A 23,212-nucleotide genomic window follows, 5' to 3' on the forward strand; every position below is an offset into this window, starting at 1 on the left:
GAATATAACTAATTACAACACAAATAAATAAAATTCGAATAAATCTATATATTTATTGTTAAATATTAAAAAAAATTACTTACAAATTGAGGATGATCCAAATACTCAATAATATATTTTTCTGGTTTGGTATAGTCACGCACCTTTTTTTTCTATACCGTGCCCTTCTTCTTCAACAAGCTCCTTCACAGTTAACTCTTGCTTCCTCACTTTCTCTCAACTATTTTTCACTTTGCTTCAGTAACTAAGTTTTTACTTTACTTCCCTTCCATCTGCATTTTCCGCTTATAAGCACCAAGTTGAGACACCCTTCGAGTACACGTGGCGCGCATGCAACTAGGGAGCCTGCAAAACGCAACCTGCATTTGGCTCTGCTACGCTGACAAACGCATCCTGCGTTTGGCTCTGCTCCTGTCGGCATGCAGGGCACGTTTCGTTTGCTGGTTCTCTTCCCTCACCAATCGCAGCCTGCGTTTTGCAGGGCCTGCAGTTTTTTTATTCCAACGCCTGCAAAACGTTACCTGCGTTTTGCAGGTCTCTGATCAACACAGATCCACAATTGTGGACAACACACCATGCATCCATATACACGTTGATCACCAATTTTTTCTCCATAACCAAATTAATTTCTCCTGATACCATATACCCTTGTGGTATCAGAAAGTATCAGAGCTTATGTTTTCTTTATAATTCTTCGGATTTTGTCTCGAACACTAAATCAATTGTAATTTTTGTTAAAAAATTATTTCAGAATACCTTAAAAATGATGAAGTTTAATAATTCTTATTATTTTTCATATCATTCATCATATGTTTATACATCACTCAAATATATTATTTACATAAAATATCAATTTTGAACACTATCAAATTCATAATTAAAATTATTAAAATATTTTTTATATCTAATTGATAAGATTTATGTTATTTAAAAAAATTCTTATTTATCATTGTCTTGTAATTACTATCAAATTCACATACATATGTAAAAATTAATACCTAACTAATTATATTTATAGGTGAGGTCTATGGTGTAGAATATGTTTTTGTTGTCAAAAAGAGAGGCTTGGTTTGGTAAAATTTTTCAAAAATGTGCTTGTACTTTTTAAAAGTTCAAGCTCTTCATTTTGTATTTGGTAAATAAAAAAGATCATGTGCTTGTATTTGCAGCTTTTAAAAGATCGGGGTACTTTTAAAAGCAACTAAGATAGAGTTTTTTAAAGTTTACTTGTACTTTTCATAATTTAAAAGTCTAATATAACCTCATATGTTAACTAATTTTTAAATTTAATAATATTTATGTGTATGTTAATTAATTTTTAAATTTAATACTTGCATTTATGTCTATTATAGTATTTTTAAATTTTAAAAGATATTTTATCAAACGTAATTAATATTTCTTGTGTTTATTAAAAGCTATTTTTTATTTGATTTACCAAACATAAATGCTACAATTTTTAAAAAATCATCTTTTAAAAGTTAACTTTTATAAGTTACTTTTAAAAAATAAAAGTTTTATCAAACTAAGCCTAAATATGTTGTTTGAATGTAGAGTTTTATTGTAAATAAATTACCCTTAAATCTTAGATGGTGTCTCTCAAATCTCATATAATAAATTTCAGGATTTCAAATAGACTAAATGAGTATGGAAATAGAAAATATATTTTGTTGTAAGGATTCTACTCAAAAGTGAAGCATTAGATACAATATGTTTTTACTTTTAATTTTATGAAAATATATACTCATTTAGGACTATAATAATATATTAATATTAATGGTATATTAGATTTTTATAATAAATAGATATAAGAAATTGTTTTTCCATAATGATGTTAAATTGTTAATGAGATAATTGATATGATACATCAGAGAATTGTGTCATAACTCATAAGGCACAATAAATATATAGACTGCTACTTAAGACATTATATATACAACAACAACAACAACAACAAAGCCTTGTCCCACTAAGTGGGGTCGGCTACATGAATCAAACGACGCTATTGTGCTCTGTCATGTATCATGTCTACAGAGAGACCGTTTACATGTAGGTCTCGTTTGACCACCTCATGGATAGTCTTCTTAGGTCTTCCTCTGCCTTTCGCCCTTTGTCCATCTTCCATCTCATCCACCCTCCTGAGTAGATGTTCTATCGGTCTTCTTTTCACATGTCCAACCCCCCTGAGACGCGATTCAACCATCTTTTCCACAATGGGTGCTACTCCAACTCTCTCCCTTATATCTTCATTCCTTATTTTATCCAATCGCGTATGACCACTCATCCATCTCAACATCTTCATCTCTGCCACACTCAACTTATGTTCGTGCTCCCCTTTAGCCGCCCAACACTCCGTACCGTACAGCATAGCCGGTCTTATAGCGGTGCGATAGAATTTACCTTTAAGTTTTAAAGGCACTTTTTTGTCGCATATAAAACCAGATGCACTCCGCCATTTTGACCAACCTACTTGGATCCTATGATTTACATCCTGTTCAATCTCTCCATTGTCCTGTATGATGCACCCAAGATACTTAAAACTTTTAACTTTTTGTAGGGTGTTTTCTCCAATCTTCACCTCTATATTGGGGTTTTCCCTTCTCAGACTGAACTTACATTCCATATATTCCGTCTTGCTACGGCTTATGCGCAGACCATACACGTCTAGAGCTTCTCTCCATAACTCCAACTTCTTATTTAGGTCTTCCCTTGACTCTCCCATAAGGACGATATCATCGGCAAAACCTCTTGAGCCAACACCTCTCCATCCTTATCCTTTATGCACTTAACCTGATCCAAATCTCTCGTTCTTATTTTCCGGCTCTTTTTCTCAACTTTTGCTCGACGCAAAAATCCATGACGAGCACCCTATGTTGTGTTGTCAAACTCTCTCCCGGGATAATTTTACAGTTAATGCAAAATTTCCGGTCGACTCTCCTCAACAAGAAGAAGTCAATTTGAGAGCTTGTCATGCCACTCTTATAGGTTATAAGATGCTCGTCTCTCTTTTTAAAACATGTATTTGCGATGAGAAGATCAAAGGTTGAGGAAAAGTCCAAAATAGTTTTACCCTCGGCATTGATCACCCCAAAACCATGGCCTCCGTGAATACTCCCATATCCAGTCACTTAAGATATTATATATAGACTTAATAAATTTTTTTTATTAGTATTTTATATTTTATTAAATTATTATCTCATATGACTCTTTGAGATAAATGTGGTTGATGATTGTATATTAGTTCCATGAGAATAAGTATATTTTCATTATTTTTATATGTCAATATAGCATGCGAAAGTATAATTAAAATTATATACTCAACTTTAAGGAAGACAAATATAGTCTTATTAGGTGTGTCAAAAAAATTATAAAATTCAAAATGTATAAAGTTTTTTATGCTTCAACAATAATCTTATGGATACTAAATTTGTACACTTATAGTTATTGTGTACATTGTTAATATCTTTAGCAGAAATTTGAGTAAATTAAGAATGTATCACTAAATAGTAATCAAAAGGATTTTGTTATAATAAAACATTACATGTTTATATATAAGGAGTCAGAAAATAAAATTAAAAATCATTTGGTATATATTTTGATTTCGACTTTGTTGAATGCAAAGACAATTTTGATCCATTGCATGTATCTTTATATACTCATTGGAAGAGTTCTTTTAAAAAGTGTTGAAAAGACACTTGTTATTCTTTTCATTAGAGCACTTGAATAACAAACACTTTTTGAAGATATTCAATTAAGTAACTACGAACACTTGTCACAAATTATGGATATATATCTAAAAGATCACTTGAGTTCTTTCGTGACAATGTGTTAATAGTCTAATATTTTAAATTATTGTTAAATAAGAGACTTTAAAGTATTTAAGTGTCTTGTGAATAAGTTAACACAAACTTCACAATTGCATAAACGTTTAAGGTCTTTTATTTGGATACTATTCATATGGGTGTTATATTATTTTATGATATATTATTTTAGTGAGAGTGTGCATTTAGATACTCATATGGTTTAGACAAATTTATGAATATAGATATTTTTGCAGAAATAAAATATTCAGTTTTATTTTCACTTTGACTCACGGTCTCATAAAGTTTGGCCAATTGAAAATAGGTATGTATGAGATCATTTTCGCATATAATTTCTGAATTTTCTCATCCAAATTTGATTTATATCATTGAGTATATTAGTATGGTGATCATTGTAGTTTCATTGCGACACTATGTGATAAAAGCTGTGGTAATTTCATAACTGATATATAAGATAGACTAGACTGTTAAAGTAATTAGAGAAATGACATTCAAATGGGTGCATAAAATTTGTAAAATATGATTATCTCAAGAGAATATACATATGTATAGCTCAAGTGAGAGATTGTTAGAAAATTATAATTTCATAATCTATTTATGGGCGATATATATATAATTGATTATAGTCACCTTAACTATTTCATATTATATGATCACTTATATATATAAGTGATCTCATTTATTGTTATAAATAGTAGATAGAATAAGTCATTATTAGAGTTAAGCCTCAAAATCGTCTCCAAAATTATACTTGAGCATCAAAGTGGTCTTTGGAATTAATAGTTAATTAAATTTGTCCTCGAAGTTACACTCCAGAATTCATAGTAGTCCCTAAAACACTTTTCGTCCATCAAAAAGTTGAGTTGGATTAACTCCTGCTATGCTGGCGCTGTAACAGCTAATGTGGCGAAAGAATTTTTTTTTTTTTACAATTTGGTCCTTTCTCCCTTTTAAAACCCTAATCCTATTACACCAACTCTCTCCGTCTCAATACTCTTCGAACCTAATTCTAGTGAAGATGGCCTCCAACACTAAACGAAAGAGGCTCAACCACCGGAGGACTTGAACATTGCTGCCATGGAATCGGTTGATAGAGGAGTCTGTGGTAAAAGTGAAGTTGCAGAGGCTAATCGGCGATGGACAAAACAACCGTAACTGCAAAGACCGGCCGGACTCTCAAGCAACCGTAGTCTCAGGCTATCCCCTTATGAGGGTGGCGGCAAGGGAAGATGACGTAGAAATGGTGAAGGTTTCTCCTCTATGATCCTTCCTCCTCTGTTACACGCACTACAAAACAGGTGGAGGACGACGCATGATTGTCGGGTTTGTTGCTACTGCTCCAACAGTACTTCCGCGGTCAGCTGTTGTCGCTGAAGACTGGGACGCGACTGCGGGGACGATAGAGGAGCACTGAATCGTATAGTTGCTTCTGCAACTTGGCTGGGTTGTACAAGATTGAAGAAGAGCTTGAACCAAAAATATAAGGCTTCAAGACACCAAGGAGACTCCCCTTCTGATTTTGTTTCTATGGATGTAATATGTTCTTGATTTGTCTTGTCTCTTCTTGTTTGTATAACATTTTGTTGATCTATGTGTCAGTAAAAAAATTGTTTTAATGAAACCTTGTCAAGATTAGGTCAGGCTTGGACTCTTGGGTCGTTAAAATTTATTGGTGTGAGTGTGAGATAATAATTAAAACTTTTACAATCATCTAAATTTGAAGAATTGAAGTCATGTTATATTATTATTCTAGGAGCAAAAGAAAAAATTCAAGGCAGAAGCTGCTGTCAGTTATTCTTTTTCCATTCCAAGTTATAAACTTATTTCGTATGATGACACTCCAACATTTTCTATGGATGACTTTGAAGTAATATGCTTTTTGGATGTTAGAATGAAGATCAAGTTAGTGGTACATGACTTTCGAGAAATGGATTTTTTCAATTTTTTTAATTGTCTGGTAAAATATGATCTTTCATCTTACATTCTTTAAGTGAGACAAAAAGAAAACATGTGAAGAAAATATTAAATGATAAAAGATTATAATTTACTAAATAATTGAAGAAAAAAATTGAGAGAATCTACTCCTGTTTAGACTTTTATGATATTTTAAAGTGTTATGCATTTGATTTGACTTTTCAATTGCACATTATCATTTCTTATAAGGTGTATAATTTTGATGTTTTCTTTTCATTTTAACCGTGAAAAATTCAGCTATGTGATCAAGTCCTCCAGTTGTTGGGGAAAGAAAAACATTCTCAAATTGTTATCCGACTTGGATTCGTTGCTGCTCATAATTATGCATCTTTGGCAAATGGACCAAATTGCAAAAAAAAAAAAGTTTTTTCTGCCACATCAGCTAGTCGTTACAGTGCCAGCGTGGCTTTCAATAGGTGGAAAGTATCTTAGGAACTATTATGAGTATCGAAGTGTAACTTCGAGGATAAATTTGGACAAATATTAATTTCAGGGACCACTTTAAAACTTGAGTACAACTTTGAGGACTAATTTAAAACTTAACTCGTTATTATTACTTTTGATTTAAGTTTAAATGAGAATAAACTAAATATTATATTTTATTTGGATCTTTAGGATTTAATAAGAACTAATAGTCAAGTATAAATAGAGTTCCAAAGTTTTGGTCTCCAATATACCGAAATCAGTTTGCAACTCTTACCTTATTAGAGAGTTACTATTCAGCCTAAAATAATGATCCGGTAGATTTTGGCTGAGAAAGATAAAAAAATTATAAGAGTCAAACGCTCTGAATCATTATCAAAAATTCAAATATGCTTCCACTCTTATATATTTTTCTAATACTTTAATATGGATCGGATAATCTTGAGATCGAGAAATCTTAGGATTTCATAGCTCTTCTTTTTTTTTATTCCTCTATTCCTTTTTTTGTTTAATGAAAGAGCTGAATACAACAAGTGGAGCAAAGAGAGCAAACAAAAAGGAAAAACACCAGACTAAAGCATAAATTAAACAGCACAACTATATGATACCCCCTGTCATCTTCGGTATTGCCATCAACAACAGAAGAGATCCACACGTAACCACTCATTGAAGTTCATGAAAGCCAGGTGGATTATATTGTCAACCCCTTTTCCATTATTCTGAAAAATCCTCCTATTCCTTTCAAGCCAGATATTCCAGATAATAGAACAGAAAGATACCATCCACCTTTTGCGTTCCTGCTTACTAGTTGATAACTCAGTCCAACTTTGAAAATATTCCTTTAGCGTGCCTGGGCATGACCATTGCCTTCCAACAAAAGATAGCCATGCACACCAAACCTGCCAAGAAAATTCACAAGCAAGAAACAAGTGGTGACCAAATTCAATACCTTTATTACACAACACACAAGCTGCATCCTCTTGGTTTACCACTCCAAATCGATTCAGTCTCTCCTTTGTATTAACCCTTCCAGTCAAGATAAACCAGATAAACAATTCAACTCTTGGTGGTACTAGACCCTTCCAAACTGTCCTAGTTCGGAAGTAATTCCACCTACAATTCCTGCACAAAGGAGTTAGTAGAAAATATACTCTGTTTATCAAATTTTCACACCACTCTATCCTCTCTGTCATGTACAAGATTAACTAGCCTTAGTGTTTCATGCAGCTGGTGCACTAGGTCCAACTCCCATTGGAATAGCTCTCACCTCCATTGGAAATTCCACCTCCACTCTAACCCGTCCCAGAACCCACAATCCCCTATGACGGATCCTCTTTGGTTTGAAACTGAGAAGAGTCTCGAAAAAATATCTTTTAGGGGCCCACCACGCAACCAGACATCCTCCCAGAATCGAGTTCCTCTCCCATCACCAATCTCCATGGACAACCCATTAATCATCTTCTGTCTTACTTGTTGATCCTTGAACTGTATTTGGCAGATATCCTTCCATCCCCCTCCCCCGAGTGGGTAATACTTGGGATGACAGCATCACACTGGGATTCAGATTATTGCAAGAGCACACCACCTTCTTTCATAAGGGACAATCCTCCTTCGAAAATTGCCACCACCACTTAAATAGAAGGGCTGTGTTATGCACCATGGCATCTCCAACACCTAATCCACCTAGCTTCTTAGGAGCCTTACCACCTCCCACCTGATCATGGCCATACCAAGCCTACCATCCTCCTTACTCCATAGAAACCTTCTCTGTAGGTAAATCAGTTTTTCTGTAACAGCCTTTAGCATTTTATACAAACTCAAATAATAGACAGACATGCTGTTCAAAACAGATTTAATAAGCACCAGCTTACCGGCCTTATTGAGTACCTTAGCTTTCCAGATGCCCAGCTTCTCCTTCACTTTTTCTATAATGGGCTTCCAAGTCTTTACCAACCTCGGATTCGCTCCTAGTTGGATTCCTAAGTATTTTACCGGAAGAGATGCTTCTTTACAGCCCAGTACACTGCACATACGTTGTACCCACTGAGCATCACAGTTAATAGGAATCAAGCTTGACTTATCAAAATTAATACTCAGCCCCGACATAAGCTCAAAGTAGCGAAGGATCCTCCTGTAATTCTTTATGGTCTCTTCCTCCGGGGGGCAGAACAGAACAGTATCATCCGCAAATTGAAGGTGTGACAACTCGACATGGTCTCTACCCACTAGTAACGGAGATAATCTCCCATTTCTCATCGCCTCTCCAAACATCCTATGTAGAATGTCAACCACAAGTACAAAAAGAAATGGAGACAGCGGATCCCCCTGTCGCAAACCTCTTTCCATCTTAAAAGGCTTAGATGGCGATCCGTTTATCAGCACTGACATTGAACTCGTACCTACACACTCTATAACCCAACTCCTCCATCTATGTCCAAAGCCCATCTTCTGTAGCACAAGGTCTACGAAACTCTACTTGACTCTATCATATGCTTTCTGGAAGTCTAACTTTATTATTACCGGTTCCTTCTTCCTCTCTTTTATCCATTGAACAGTTTCGCAAGCGATAAGTTCCCCATCATGAATCTTTCGTCCCTTGACAAAAGTGCTCTGTGTCTCACCTACCAGTCGTGGCATGATTGCTCGCATCCTCCTAACCAGTATTTTTGAAATGACTTTATACACACAACCTACCATACTGATCGGTCTCAGGCCTTTGATTTTCTTTGCACCAGTGAACTTGGGGGCCAATGCCACCCAAGTGAGATTCGCATCCGCTGGCAGCTTGGATGTAAGGAAAAGATCCATCATCGCTGCCATAAAATCAGATCCAATTTCAGCCCAACACCTCTTTATAAAGTTCATGTTGTACCCATCACTTCCTGATGCCTTGCAGGATTCACAATCCTAGACTGCTTCTTTAATCTCTTGAAGATTCGGCTGTACTTCCAGAGCCAAAGCATCATCTTCACCAATCATTTCTACCGATCCGTCCCTGAACCCCATCAAAGGATACTCTTCCCGATGATACAAATTCTTGTAGAAGTCTCTAATCGCAATCTTAATCCGAGCTTGATTCCTTATCAATCTTCCATTAATGAGCAACGCATCAATCCTGTTGTTTCTCTTTCTTGCAGAAGCTAAATTGTGGAAGTACCTCGTATTCTTATCAATGTCCTTCGCATGTCTAGATCGCGACATCTGCTTCCAATGTAGCTCCTTCCTTACATACCATTTCTCACAGCAAGTCACAAACGCCTTTCTTCTTGTCTCCATTGTTCCATCATAAACACCATCGCCCACCATGTCATCAATCTTCTTGATCTCTTCCTCAAACTTCATGATTTTCTTGTTCATGTCCCCAAAGTTATTTTTATGCCATCTTCCCAGAGGAGCTGTCAAAGCCTTCAATTTATCTGTGAACTGAGCCTCTCCTAGTCCTCTCCATTCCTCCTTGACCATTCTCAGGAAACCTTCATGGGTAAACCACGAATCAAGACTTCTGAACGGCCTCGACCCATCGCTTCACCTCCTTTCTTCCACTATAATAGGACAATGGTCAGACAAACCTCTTGGACCACCTCGCATCCGAGTCTCTGAAAATTTTTCAAGCCATTCCAGGCTAGCCAGAACACTATCAATACGGCTGCATGATCGACCTCTGAACCATGTAAACTTGCAGTCAGTAATCGGCAAGTCCACCACACCCATGTCATGTCTCCAATTCTTGAAGTCTTCGGCTGACAAGGGTAATGTATCTGTGCCCCGTCTTTCTTCCACCTGTACAATCTCATTAAAGTCCCCCATGAAGCAACAGGGAACCTAACATAAGCCAGCTATGTAGCTCAACTCCTCCTAACAACAAGTTTCTCATCTCTAGTATGCGCACCATACACCAGAATAAAAGCACAATTAAAATTATACTTCAACATCTCCCGTTCAACACACAACCATCTCTCTCCTTTATGGCTATTTCTTATTTTAAAAAAATCATCATCCCATATTAATAACAACCCACCAGATGCGCCATTAGATTCAACAAAATTCCAACCCGCACCACTATTCCCCCAAATAATATTTTTTACATCAAATTTAGTCACTAACTGTCTTTTAGTCTCTACCAAGCCTAACATGTTTAGTCTAAAAATTCTTCTCAGGTTCTTTATCATTCTGAACTTTCTACCCCCTCAACCCCCTAATATTCCAAGAGCTAAAAATTATTTAAATAATTTATTGACATATATATATATATATATATATATATATATATATATATTATTTAACTTATTTTTAATACATATTTTATATTTTAATATATATTTTATAGAAATAATTAATTTATTAATTAATTTTTTATGTACACATAATATAATTATATAAAAATACATATAACATGTTGTTTATATTTTAATATTTATTTTATAAGTGACTTAAATTTTATATACACCTAAACCAACTCATTCAAAAGGAACCATCATCGTCATCATTGATGGAAAAATCTGTTACTATTATTAATCCATGCAATTCAGGGCTTAGTAGTATTTCAGGAAAAGAAGTGATATCTCGTACTATTATTCGTACTAACCAAGGAAGAGGTTCCACTACCATCATTGGGACCAAGGATTGAATTCAGTTACATTAATTAATTTTGTTTATTTTATTATTTGTTTAATTTGTTTATTTATTTTTTTTTTTTGGCTAGATATTCTCACAAAAATGAAACACATGGTGTTGCTAGTTGCTTCATAATTTATATCGAATAATATTACAGTATTTAATCAGACACATGATAGATTCGCCTAACTGCAGTAATGGAACTTGCTTTTCACGCCATCGGAACTGGTTTTATTCCACCATATCCATGTAGAATTTTCAAGTTAATTCAATTCAAACATGAATCTTGTTTAGAATATTATAAGTGGAAAATTTTGATAGAAAGTGTAAATTATATTAAATTTATGAAGTTTTCTATGCATTAATCAATGTATTGAAAGAAAATCTTTCACTTCTATCTTAACCAATGCTCTTAAAATATTTAGATAATGTACTAATCTAAATTAAGTACAACCAGATTGTGTTTTATAACATATATGTATTATTTTTAGGTCAGTTCTATGATGACTAAGGTTTATGATGGGTAAGTATGATTAAAATTGATCTGCCAATAAAAATATTACACGTGAATAAATTATTATGATAAAAGGGTTTGAAAATTGATATCTTTGGTTTTACACGTGATTAGTTAGAAAATATAAAGAAATTATGTCATTTGAAATATAGTTCGTTGGCTAAAATATGAAATTAAAGAAGAGTGTATTTTTTTTCTGTATTTATTTATGAGATATTTTATTTGTGATAGAAACTTGTTAGATAAAACAAAATTTCTGATAATAATAATTCAGTTTAACCTATGAAATTTTAAAAAATAATTACAATTGAGTTATCAATAGGTGAGTTCTTTTAATTTTAATTTAAAAATTAATTTTTCCAATAAAATAAAACAGTACAAATGAATTTAAGATTTTTAAATATGTTAGAGATCAAACACCAAATATTCTTAAAGTTTAAATTTAAATAACAAAGTTCTAAATCCAGAACAAGCATTTATTCGGTTTAGTTGACATCTTCGAATATCACCACAATAATAAACATAATTAAGGTTTAAAAACTAAAAAATTCGAAAACTTCGAATTTGAAAATTAGAAAATTGTGAAACCTACAAAAAAGACTGAAATAGTATAAATCATATTATAAATTAGAAAAAATACCAGTCCAGAAAAATCAATTTGACTTTGCACAAAGTGGATTTCAAATTCCCAACACTTACTTGCACGAACTACTGAGTTAACCATTATACCAATCCAACTTCGTTAATAAATAAATACATATATTAACCATAAATCCACCTTCTTTTAAGTTGGTCCACTTTCACCAGGAAAAAATGAAAAGCAAGTTGGTCCATGTCCAACATGAACACAAATCACGTTGCTTACAATTCAGTTAATGGACCACCTTCGAATCTAAATTTCAACAAAAATCACTCTTTTGTATTTCTGAAACAATAGAATTATGATGAAAAGAAGCTAGGTTTTGAAAAATTCTAGAGGTTTATATCCTTTCTAATTAAAGAATCATTAGCGTTTTCTCTGTTCTTATTACTATTGTTTACAATGCAATGTTACCAAACTCACACTCTTTTACAAACATAAAAGAATACCAAACTTTTTTACTTTAAATAACCTTTGATCCAAGGGAATTATTACAATACTCATTTTTACTTTAGATATAAGTTATTACATACTTATTAGTCATTGGAAATACTAGATAAATCTGCAAGCATAAGTTCTTCTGGAAAAAGAAAAAAGTAGATTGTTGAATGCCAATTTACTGAGCTATATGCAAATATTCACCCTTATTCGCCACAATTATACACACTAAAGTTATGAGGTTGTACCTTATCAATTATGTCTATAATATTTGGGGATGATCATTATTAAATATTATTAATAGAAACGTGGTTAATAAGATAGATGAATTTATTCTTTTGGATAATTTTATGAAAAATACTAGAGATTCATCGAAATTTATTATTTTTTTATCAGCAATTAGTTATCACTATTTAAAAGTGTGAACGGAAATATGTTATTAGATTATTAAATTAAAGAAATTAGGTTAATGATTAAAAATAATGGTCAAAAATAATAAATTTTGATGGCTTTCTAGTATTTTTTAAATTTTATTATACTGAATAGATCAATTCATTTTGTAAATATAGGATAAATTTATGGTTTTTTTCATAAATATTTTTATCCACTTAAAACCTTTTTATAATACTTTTGTCTTGGAAGTAAACTTCTAAAATACATTTAATGTGTCACTTCTTTCTCACTGAAGCCTAAGGTAAGTTAATAAAATAGTATTAATAAAAATAAAAATAAAAAACCATTTAACAACTTCATTGACCCAAAATATGACATCTATTGAATTGAATTTAGATCTTAAAACAAGAAAAGAAAAGAAAACAAGAAATCTTGTCTTACATTGGGACAGGAACCTTAATCCAATCGACATGAAAATCACAGCATTAGAAAGGAACATGAGTAAAGTCAAGAACATGATATCATTTCTCATTGTAACAACTTTGTTAGGCACGTCAATGTAATCATTCACCTTTCACCATTCACGAAGACGATTCATTTCTCCAATTTTCAACTCCTTAGAAAACTCCCATCATTCATTTCCATATATATAAAGACTCAGCAAATTCAAATCTTATGAAGTAGTCATTCATTTTTTTTTTTTCTTATTATTCTATTTGTCCTCTTGTGTTTGAAGGAAGTAACGTGGAAATTACTTTGTTCTGTTATTTATTTCTCATCCATTTTTGCACACTCTCATGCACATAAGAAGAAGAGCTAGAAGCCTTTTGCATTGAAAGGTTCTTTCTTCTTCTTCTTCTTGTTCTTTATGGAAAAGTCAACGGCGTGTTTGGGTGGAGGTGTGTGCATTGTGATGATTCTGTGGTGGTGCTGCATAAGAAATGTGACATCTGGTGCATCAGATCACCGTTACAAACAAGGAGATTCAGTTCCCTTTTATGCCAACAAGGTGGGACCCTTTCACAATCCCAGGTCAGATTTTTCAATCTGATTCCTTTACTTCTTGTGCTTTCAACATGATTCAATCCCAATCCACCTAAAAGATTGTTCTTTTTTCATTGGGTTGTTCTGATTTTAATGTGTGTAATGAAGATTAGGAAATCATCAGTTTGTGACTTAGAAGCTGTGATTTTAGTTATATGAATAACTTTCAGTTTAACTGTAAAATGAGAAAAAGAAAAAAATTAAATGGAAATGTTAGTTATGTTTGGTTGAATGTCAAGTTTTGGATTCACTTGCAATGGAGAAAGCATTAAATTTTAAACTATCATGAACTTCTTCCTCACCATATTCTGATTTTATGAATTCTTTTTGTTTTCTGATGTCACAGTGAGACATACCGATATTTTGATCTTCCTTTTTGCTCACCAGGTTAGTTTCCAGCTGTCATTGTTCATTTTTCCCACAATAATCATTGTTGAAATTACAAAAAAAATAAAAAATGTGGTGGTTGTAGCTAATGTTGAAGAAAAGAAAGAAGATCTTGGTGAAGTTTTGAATGGGGATAGACTAGTTGTTGCTCCTTTCACAATGGATTTCCAAATTGATCAAGAGCCTACGAGTATCTGCAAGAAGAGGCTGACAAGAGCAGAGGTTGTGCAGTTCCGAGCCGCCATCTTGAAGGACTACTTCTTCCAAATGTACTATGATGACTTGCCAATATGGGGATTCCTTGGAAGATTTGAAAGCGAAGATCAAGACGACACGGCTGGCGCAAAAGTCTATCTTTTCAGGCATACTCATTTTGAGATCCATTACAACAAGGATCGAATCATCGATGTTTTCGTCCAGAACAAGCCTAATGAAGTTGTGAGCTTGACAGAAGATACAGAGGTAGATGTGGACTTCACATATTCTGTCCAATGGACTCCAACTGATATGTCTTTTGAGAAGAGGCTGGAGAAATACTCACAAGCATCATTGATGCTACTCAACTTGGAAATCCATTGGTTTTCTATTATCAACTCTTGTGTAGCTGTACTCCTCTTGACTGGATTACTTGCCACAATCCTCATGCATGTCCTTAAGAATGATTTTTCGAAGTAAGAATCTAATCTCTTCTTTGCCTTCTCTCCTTGACTTTAACCTTTTAGGCCTTGTTGTTTAGTAACCGTCTCAGGACAGAAATATATAAAAACTAATAAGACGCACGAAATTGCTTGGAAAACAAGATAGATACAGAAATAGGCAAACTAAAAACTGGAGACTAGAACAACAAATACACACCTTAAATTCACAGAACTCATTGTATCCTCCTTTTCAAACATGATAGGTTCACACATGATGAGGAGGCAGTGGATGAACAAGAGGGGAGTGGATGGAAGTATATTCATGGTGATGTTTTCAGATATCCAATGTATAAGTCCTTGTTTGCAGCAGCAACTGGAATAGGCACCCAGCTATTTGCACTGTGAGTTATCCTCTCATGAAATTATGTCTCTTAAAATGAGTTTCATGTCTCAGCATTTTATTGTTCAGCTATTCTGTGACCATCTATCTTTGATGCTGTTTTCAGTTCAATCTTCATCTTTATGCTTGCTCTAGTTGGTGTTTTCTATCCATACAATAGGGGAGCTTTGGTTACTGCACTGGTTATCATATATGCGCTAACATCAGGCATCGCCGGCTACTCTGCAGCGTCCTTCTATTACATGATTGAAGGGAAAAACTGGGTACATTCTCACTCCTTAGACAACAGATACCTCTAGTACTCCACTCCACTCTTAAGACTTGTTCTTCATCACTTACTCACTTAGTTCAGTGATCACATTTGCACATTTCGTTTTTATGGACATGTTCAAACAACGTTTGTAATCTGTAGAGGCTCAAGTTAGGAGAATGGATCAAATAAAGGATAATCCTATAGCCAGAGGTAAAGGGCGACCCGAGATAACTTTAGAAGATATTACTAAAAAAGATGTAATTATAAATAGCTAAATACATATGGCGTATGATAAGAAACTATCACGTCGATTAATCCATGTAAGCAAAAGGATTCTTGGTATAGAAACAAAAAATGTGAAGTATGGTTTATTGTACTTATTAGGCAGAATTTAGATTTGGTAAGCCTTAGAAACTATTGATGGTGTGCTGCAGAAAGCAGAAACCAAAATGTATACTCATGAAGTTTTGATTTGTTGGTGTTGCCAGATGAAAATTATGGTATTGACTGGAAGTTTGTTCTCAGGGCCATTATTCTTGACATTCTGCTTTCTTAACACTGTTGCAATTGCATATAGCTCCACTGCAGCACTACCACTTGGAACAATTGTGGTTATTTTCCTCTTATGGACACTAGTAACCTCACCTTTACTAGTTGTGGGAGGGATTGCTGGCCGGAATAGCAGACCGGAGTTCCAAACACCTTGTCGCACGAACAAGTATCCAAGGGAGATCCCTCAACTACCTTGGTATCGCAGAACGCTTCCTCAAATGGCAATGGCAGGGTTCTTGCCCTTCAGTGCCATCTACATTGAACTCTACTACATATTTATCAGTATTTGGGGTCACCAGATCTACACCATATACAGCATTCTTTTTATTGTGTTCATCATTCTCTTCATTGTCACTGCTTTCATCACTGTGGCATTGACATACTTTCAGCTTGCTGCTGAGGATCATCAATGGTGGTGGAGGTATGTGTGTCGCAATGACAAATTTTCTCATCATTTTCTTTGCTTGTCTATCGAATTTAGCCTAAGATTATCAAACTCTAGAGTTTAAAAGTTGAGTTTTACGAATTTAGATGAACTCGAGTTTGATAACCTTATGATGAAAAATCATTTCTCTTTGGCCTACTCACAGAAGCAATTCATGTCCCTTGTTCCATGAAAAATAGGTCCTTTGTGTGTGGTGGATCAACTGGCTTGTTCATATATGGGTACTGCATATATTTCTACTATGTAAGATCTGATATGTTTGGTTTCATGCAAACCTCTTTCTTTTTCGGCTACATGGCCTGCATTTGCTATGGCTTCTTCCTGATGCTGGGAACTGTTGGTTTCCGCGCTGCGTTATTCTTTGTCCGTCACATATACCGGTCTATCAAGTGTGAATAGACACAAGCTCATTGCCACCAGCCAGAGGCTCTCACACTCTTCTCATTGCTGCTAAGTGCTAATGCAAGGCCTTGAGGTGCTTCACACAACTTCTCAATCCCATATTCGTATCACCAATTTAGATAATCTCATAGACCGTGCATGAATATAGAAGAATAGCTTCCATACTACACACACTTTAAGTTTCTGATAGATAGCTCATAGCTTTGAGACTTCATTTGAATCCTAGTTGGCAAGAATTTCTTCAGGATTCAATATACGAATATAAATAGAGTTTCAATATCCATCACATTATAACTTGGCCTCTTGTTTATCTGCTCAGTTTGCTTATTCATTTTTTTCTTTTAAGAAAAATGCATTAGGTACATTTTTGTTCAAGTGTGCAACAGTTTCAACGATCTAGAAAGATATGCATTAGGGAAGAAGAAAATTGAGTAAAATATGAATATTATAACTAAATTTTTTAAAAAATGTGCAATGCAAATAATATCTTTATTTTATGTTTCTGAATAATACCATGATAAAAAGTAAAATATAGATGAAGAGTAAAGATTATTCTTTTTAATAAAAAAAACCACCAAAAAAATTGTAATATGCAATGCACACGTTTTTTTCTTAATTTAGTAATAATAATGCTCGCTAATAATAACGTTCGCAAAAGAACAAGCCACACAATCAAGGGTATGATACTCTATAAATTCTTGCTGACTAGGATCATCTTCTCTAACAATTTGCACTACAATGAGCATGAAAATTGAGCATCAATCTAAAGCCTCTAGAATGCAATGTAAGACAGTAGTAAGAGAAGCAGTAAAATATTCAGTTTCAACTAATCAAATAAAAAGAGAGTAGTTCTGGACTACATGGAATGATCTTTGGTCTAAAGCTTGCTATTACAAAACATGAAATTCAATGTAACAGGAACAAATTTAGTATACATTATCTATATAGATCCCATTAATGAATCATAACAGTTTGTCAACCAAGAGAGACAGACAAATGAAAAGATCTCATACAAGCAATTCCATAATGCCTATCAATACCTCCAATTAGAACCACCAAGTCGAATAACCTCTTCACCTCCATTATCCCTTCTAGGGATACGTTCCACGTTGGCATCTCCTTTATTATCGCCTAAGTCGCCATACATATCTTTAAGTTTAGCTAGATTACTGGATGCAGAGGCCTTCTTGCCTCCATCTCTCTGTGGACTAGACCGTGAGTCGAACCGTGCAGTGCCAGCTTGCAAGCTCTGACTTCTACTCCTGCTCCTACTTCTACTTCGGCTCCTGCTCCTACTACGATGACGCCTACTGCCATTGTCATAATCCCGACTGCCTTCCCTCTCGGGATACCGAGACCTCCTATCGTAATCATAACTTCGCTCTCTATCTCTTTCCCGATCCCTGTCCCTCCTGTGTCTGTCCCTCTCATAATCTCTATCCCGATCCCGGTATCTTTCCCGATCCCGCTCTCGATCCAAGTCCCTGCTCCTATCTCGGTCACGATATCTGTCCCTATCGCGCTCCCGATCCCTGTCCCTTTCACGTTCTCGATCCCTGTCCCTTTCTCGGTCTCGATCCCTGTCCCTGGACCTCGACCGGTCCCGGTCCCGGTCCCGGTCCCGGTCCCGGTCCCGGTCAGAATATTCACGACTCTGGCTGCGAGATCTTCTTATGTCATCACTGCCATTTCTTTCATGAGGGGCAGGTGCTGTACGGCGGATAGGTGAAGAATCCCTTGTGGAGGCACGATGTGGTGCGCGCTGCCCAAAAGACACTGACAGGGCTGCTTTTACAGAGGGTGGTCGACGGGCAGTATCATCAGAACCATGACGGGTAGTTTCACCTGTTGAACCAGAATGTGTGGTAGGTAGCTTCAACTTTTCAAGATTAGTCGTTACCTGCCGCAGTACAGGAACAGGGATGCGTGGAAAGAGGGTGTCAAAGTAATACTGCAACAGCAAAACAGATTCATCAATTTCCTTCCTTAATGCAACGTTAAAGCAACAAGATCAAATAATATTTGGAAATTGAACATTTAATTCTGTCAGTGATGCATATTTCATACCATGCAGAAAACACCCTTAGTCATATAATATCAACAAATAACAAAGAAAGACAACTACCATGCGGTAGTTTCACTTAATCCAAATCGCAGAGAAGAGTAAGCAAGCCAAAAACAGAATAGGAATAAGATTGTGCTCAGTGCTGTTACCGAGATAACAATCACTATCAAGGCAATGTTGGCAAGAATGCAGAAACTGTAGTTTAAATTCTGCTTGAATCTACATATATTAAAAAAGTATTTTAATTAGCCAATCTCCTCCAATTTTTTGCATTCATCTTAAACTCAAACAGAAACTCTAATTTGTGTATGCTTTTGTTTTTGGGAAGCAAACTAAAAGCAGATTAAATTTGTATAGCATCATAAATTTTTCTATTAAAAAATTTTAAATAAAAAATTGATAGCAACATCTTTAGTAGTCTACCAGCAACCCAGAACAGCATATTGTTACAAGCATAAATTATCAATGCAGAAAGCAATCAAGAAAAAAGAACGAAGACAGTGACATCGACCTGCTGCCTCATTTGCCCCGCCTGGGGCGTCAGAAACTGTAATTCATAGAAGTTACCTTGAATATGCTAAAAAGAAATAAAGATAGGGGAGGCAAATACATCTACATACGACATAAAGCATCCCAATTCCAAAAGTGAGCAAAGGTGTTACATGAGAAATGGAACCCATCCCCTATGAAGGACACAAAACATTAAGTATAACTTATTTCATTAAAAGAATGGTATTAAAGCCAAAAATATATGACTCTATCCAAATAATTGAGGTTAATAATTTGTAAACCAGAGTTGACAAAGGGGATAAAATATGGGAGATCTTAACTGAGAGATCAAATTAATATGACAGGGAAAATTAATAACAAGTAGATCTTTTAGAGTCTAAAATAAGGTTTCTATTCTAATGCGTTTACTATAATTTAAAATATAAAAAAAATTAAAACAAAACCCTCAAATTTCTTACTAGATGCCGCAGGTGTTGGAGCAATGATTTTAGAAAAAAGAAGACAACCATTAAGAGAATGCAACCAGCAAAAACATGTCAAGAAAGATAAAAGGAAGATTCTTTCAAACTACTAGTTATCTGCAATTACTGGTAGGTATGAAAGTTTTATGTCCAAAGATACTGAATGCACCTCATACTGCTACTCCAAATTATGAGATGATGTGGAACACATCTGGATTTGCAATCTTGTGATGCATCTTGAATCTGGTAGGAGAGCTCTGAAGAAAGAATTCTCAGTTTAACTAGTCAATACTTGAGTCGAAATGATTTTTTCCCCCTAGCCAACATATGGCACTAAATTTTAAACAAAAATTCCCATAATCAAGGTGTTAGGGTATAACTTGCTGACTATTATGTCAATGCATTAGATTTTCTACAACCAAAATGAAAGCAAGAGTCCAAAGAGGTTAAATGAGGGAGCAAACTGGTGTAAAAGTAATGCAGTCTAATAAATTTGATAACAAACCTGTCCAAGAAGCAGATCACGAACATATACACCCATGGTAGTCATTCGACCATTGGATCCAGGAGAAAATTCCTGAAATACAGCATCATTAGTTAATATGAATAACAGTTTGTATATTATATAAGCATGAACATTTAAATGGTATCATAAACACACAGCAAATTATTCAATACAAATATACACAAATATGTAACCGATTCCATAGAAGATGAACATGTCACAGCATGTACAATCAGAAGCTAAAGTTTTGACAGGCTTGTTCAAAAGCATATAATATGAGAACACTTGGTAGACAATATATTTTGACAGGACATAATATCTGCCCTTTGCATAGCTCCAGCACATTTGATCAGAAACTTTCACATATATCATCCGACTTGACACGTAGCGGGAAATGCAGATAAATGAAAGACAGTGATCTTTAAATTTCAATTATAATGTAAAAGAATTAAAAATACATTTTAAAATTGAATAATCGACATATAGAAGAAAGTAACGAATAGCTTAAGAAGATAAATGGCACTTCATACTATACAGCCAGAGCTAAAAAGATTTCATAAACATATCACCCTACCTCATCATCTTTAACATAAGGCTCATACCAGCTCCACAGAATTTTCGGATCAGCGACATATCTCAGATACAGAAATCCAATCTATAAGCAATAAAATTATGACATAAGATAAACTGACAAAAGGGATATTAGAAAGAAAAAAAAAAGACACTAATAGAATGTTGTCCACGCAAAATATAATCAACCTATCCTTTGAAAATAAATGAAACCCTTCAACATTCTCAAACAAAATAAGCCATTTGATGCGTCCTAATAGGCTAAAGATTGCTGTATTAGTGTATTTTGGGATGATGTGTAATCAAGGATCCCATTTCTCTCATGTTACATGGTAGGTAATGGCAGTAGAGATATTAACAACCAACAAGAGTTATGCCTGTGTTTGGCTATTGTCCACTTCCACCAGAGACATGGAAATGATGGCACATGTCTGGCATTGTTTTGGTGAGACTATTTTTTTATGGATATAAAAAGACACTGAGGCAGACAAGACAAAATTTGTGTCCTATTCAAGAGGTGGTACACAAATCGAGACATGGACGCAATGCTTTAAACAAAATTTTTCAAACAATACCCTCAATTTAATTGCATAATTCCACACCACTACCTTCTCATAATTTCCANCCACCACCACTGCTTCTACATCCCTTCCTCCGTCTTCTCTTCTTCCCTCTTCTCTTCTCTCCTCTCCTCTCCTCCTCCCTCTCTCGATCTTTCCCTCTTCCTCCTTCACTCTCTATTCGTTTTTCATTTTTTGATTGAATTATTTTAATCTTTTTAAATTCCAAATTTGGTAATTGTATAGTTGTATTTGATGGTGGTAGTTTTAGATATTGGAAAGAAAGAATGGAAAACCTACGGTGGTATTTGCGGTGGTGGACTAGTGGTGGTTGTGATTAATGGTGGTGGAGTAATGGTAATGGTATAGGGATAAAACTGACATTTTGATAGAAAGATAATTTGTTTCTCATGCCTTATTCTTCATTACCAAACAAGATTGAATATATTGTGTATTTTGTGTCCATGTCTTAATTATCTATGTCTGTGTGTCTATGTCTCAAAGTAATGAAAGTATACACTAACCAAACATAGCCTATGAGCATGAAAGCACACCCCTTAATGAATATACAAAAGCTTTAAGCACTTCTACATAAAACAAAATTAACAAAATCCATACACATCACAAGATACCTCTACATACCGCTCTAATGTAAGGTGAATCCGGGTGTTTTAGTAGCCCGTGCATTTGTTTGACAGTCAGCTTCATGGTGAAGAACTTGTATAGAAGGCAAAAAGCAGTTGAAGGGCCACGACAATTTCCTGTCATCCATGGCTCTACGTGATCAACTTGGTTGTAAATCTCATCAATAACTTCATGGTATGTCTTTAACCGATATAGCTCCTTGAAGTAATCAGATGACAGAATGTTCATGCAAAGCACCTTCTCCAGCAAGGAATCAATGGGCTTGCCACAAGTCTGTATCTCCATGGTGGTCACAAAATATTCTATTGCTCCCACAGTCACAATTTGAGAGAATGGAGAAGTCAACTTATAGCACAATTTGAAGTCACAATCCCATTCCTACAGCAAAGGATTAAAAAAGTGTGAATTTTAAAAAATAAAACAGTAAAAAAATAAGAGAGCATGAAATAAGCAAAAAAAAAAATGTAGTTTCATTTAAAGGACAAGTACACAACTACTTATTTTTCAACCACGAATCTCGTTTACTATGGCAATCAAATAATAATTAGGGGAAAATATATGCCCCGGAAAAAGAAATTCAAACAAAAGATCTCTTTTGACTCAAATTTCACAAAGTACAACCTCCCGTTAGTTCAAAAAAACTCAGAAAACCAAAAGATTTTAGAAATATCACCAACAATTCCGCCACAATTACTACCAAAAATGCATAATCGAACATCTATTTGATTAAGAATTGAAACGAAATCGGCTAGTTACTTTGAATCATATTCAACACAGTAATTGAAATCAAGGAAAAGAGTGGAAGAAATGCACAAGGCCATATATATACCTGCAGAACCCTAGAACCAGAAAAGAAAATATTTTGAGAAAAAGAACGAGATTGGGGATTTTGCGAGAAGCAAGTGAGATATAAAGGGAAAAAGGAGAAACGAGGAAAGTAGGAAGGGGAAGCAACTAAGTG

The 23,212-nt window shown here is 34.7% G+C and overlaps 3 protein-coding genes across 4 annotated transcripts in view; 1 reads left to right on the forward strand and 2 right to left on the reverse strand.

Moving 5' to 3' along the window:
• Nucleotides 9,123–10,022, reverse strand: LOC107606788. Its single transcript, XM_016308807.1, has 2 exons — nucleotides 9,785–10,022; nucleotides 9,123–9,688 (listed from the first exon to the last, which is right to left on the reverse strand). Exons 1-2 carry the CDS (start codon nucleotides 10,020–10,022, stop codon nucleotides 9,123–9,125), a joined length of 804 nt encoding a protein of 267 aa, XP_016164293.1.
• On the forward strand, nucleotides 13,259–17,231 carry LOC107610096 (transmembrane 9 superfamily member 2-like). 2 transcript variants are annotated; one of them, XM_016312171.2, is made up of 7 exons: nucleotides 13,259–13,846; nucleotides 14,205–14,245; nucleotides 14,331–14,916; nucleotides 15,147–15,284; nucleotides 15,390–15,546; nucleotides 16,025–16,509; nucleotides 16,713–17,231. In XM_016312171.2, exons 1-7 carry the CDS (start codon nucleotides 13,683–13,685, stop codon nucleotides 16,930–16,932), a joined length of 1,791 nt encoding a protein of 596 aa, XP_016167657.1. In that variant the 5' UTR covers nucleotides 13,259–13,682; the 3' UTR covers nucleotides 16,933–17,231. The 2 variants fall into 2 exon arrangements, with proteins under 2 accessions (XP_016167657.1, XP_016167658.1); XM_016312172.2 differs by having other exon boundaries at nucleotides 13,714–13,823; nucleotides 16,713–17,029.
• The window catches only part of LOC107608943 (pre-mRNA splicing factor SR-like 1), a gene marked incomplete in the record, with an annotated part of 5,618 nt that continues 137 nt past the window's right edge, over nucleotides 17,732–23,212 (reverse strand). Inside the window, 4 exon segments of the mRNA XM_016310732.2 lie at nucleotides 17,732–18,886; nucleotides 20,477–20,548; nucleotides 21,051–21,131; nucleotides 22,249–22,629. Of these exon segments, the coding sequence (XP_016166218.1) occupies nucleotides 17,969–18,886; nucleotides 20,477–20,548; nucleotides 21,051–21,131; nucleotides 22,249–22,536 (1,359 nt within the window).

This window comes from Arachis ipaensis, chromosome B07 (assembly GCF_000816755.2).
Source record: "Arachis ipaensis cultivar K30076 chromosome B07, Araip1.1, whole genome shotgun sequence".
In the NCBI taxonomy this organism is placed as follows: domain Eukaryota; kingdom Viridiplantae; phylum Streptophyta; class Magnoliopsida; order Fabales; family Fabaceae; genus Arachis; species Arachis ipaensis.

Bases quoted from the DNA above. Each gene is read 5' to 3' on its own strand.
- LOC107606788 (XM_016308807.1), bottom strand. From the start codon at position 10,022: ATGGGGGACTTTAATGAGATTGTACAGGTGGAAGAAAGACGGGGCACA. The intron at 9,689-9,784 runs GTTTGTCTGACC...TTACCCATGAAG, and splicing joins GATGCGAGGTGGTCCAAGAG to GTTTCCTGAGAATGGTCAAG.
- LOC107610096 (XM_016312171.2), top strand. From the start codon at position 13,683: ATGGAAAAGTCAACGGCGTGTTTGGGTGGAGGTGTGTGCATTGTGATG. The intron at 14,246-14,330 runs GTTAGTTTCCAG...TGGTGGTTGTAG, and splicing joins TCTTCCTTTTTGCTCACCAG to CTAATGTTGAAGAAAAGAAA. The intron at 15,547-16,024 runs GTACATTCTCAC...TGGTGTTGCCAG, and splicing joins TGATTGAAGGGAAAAACTGG to ATGAAAATTATGGTATTGAC.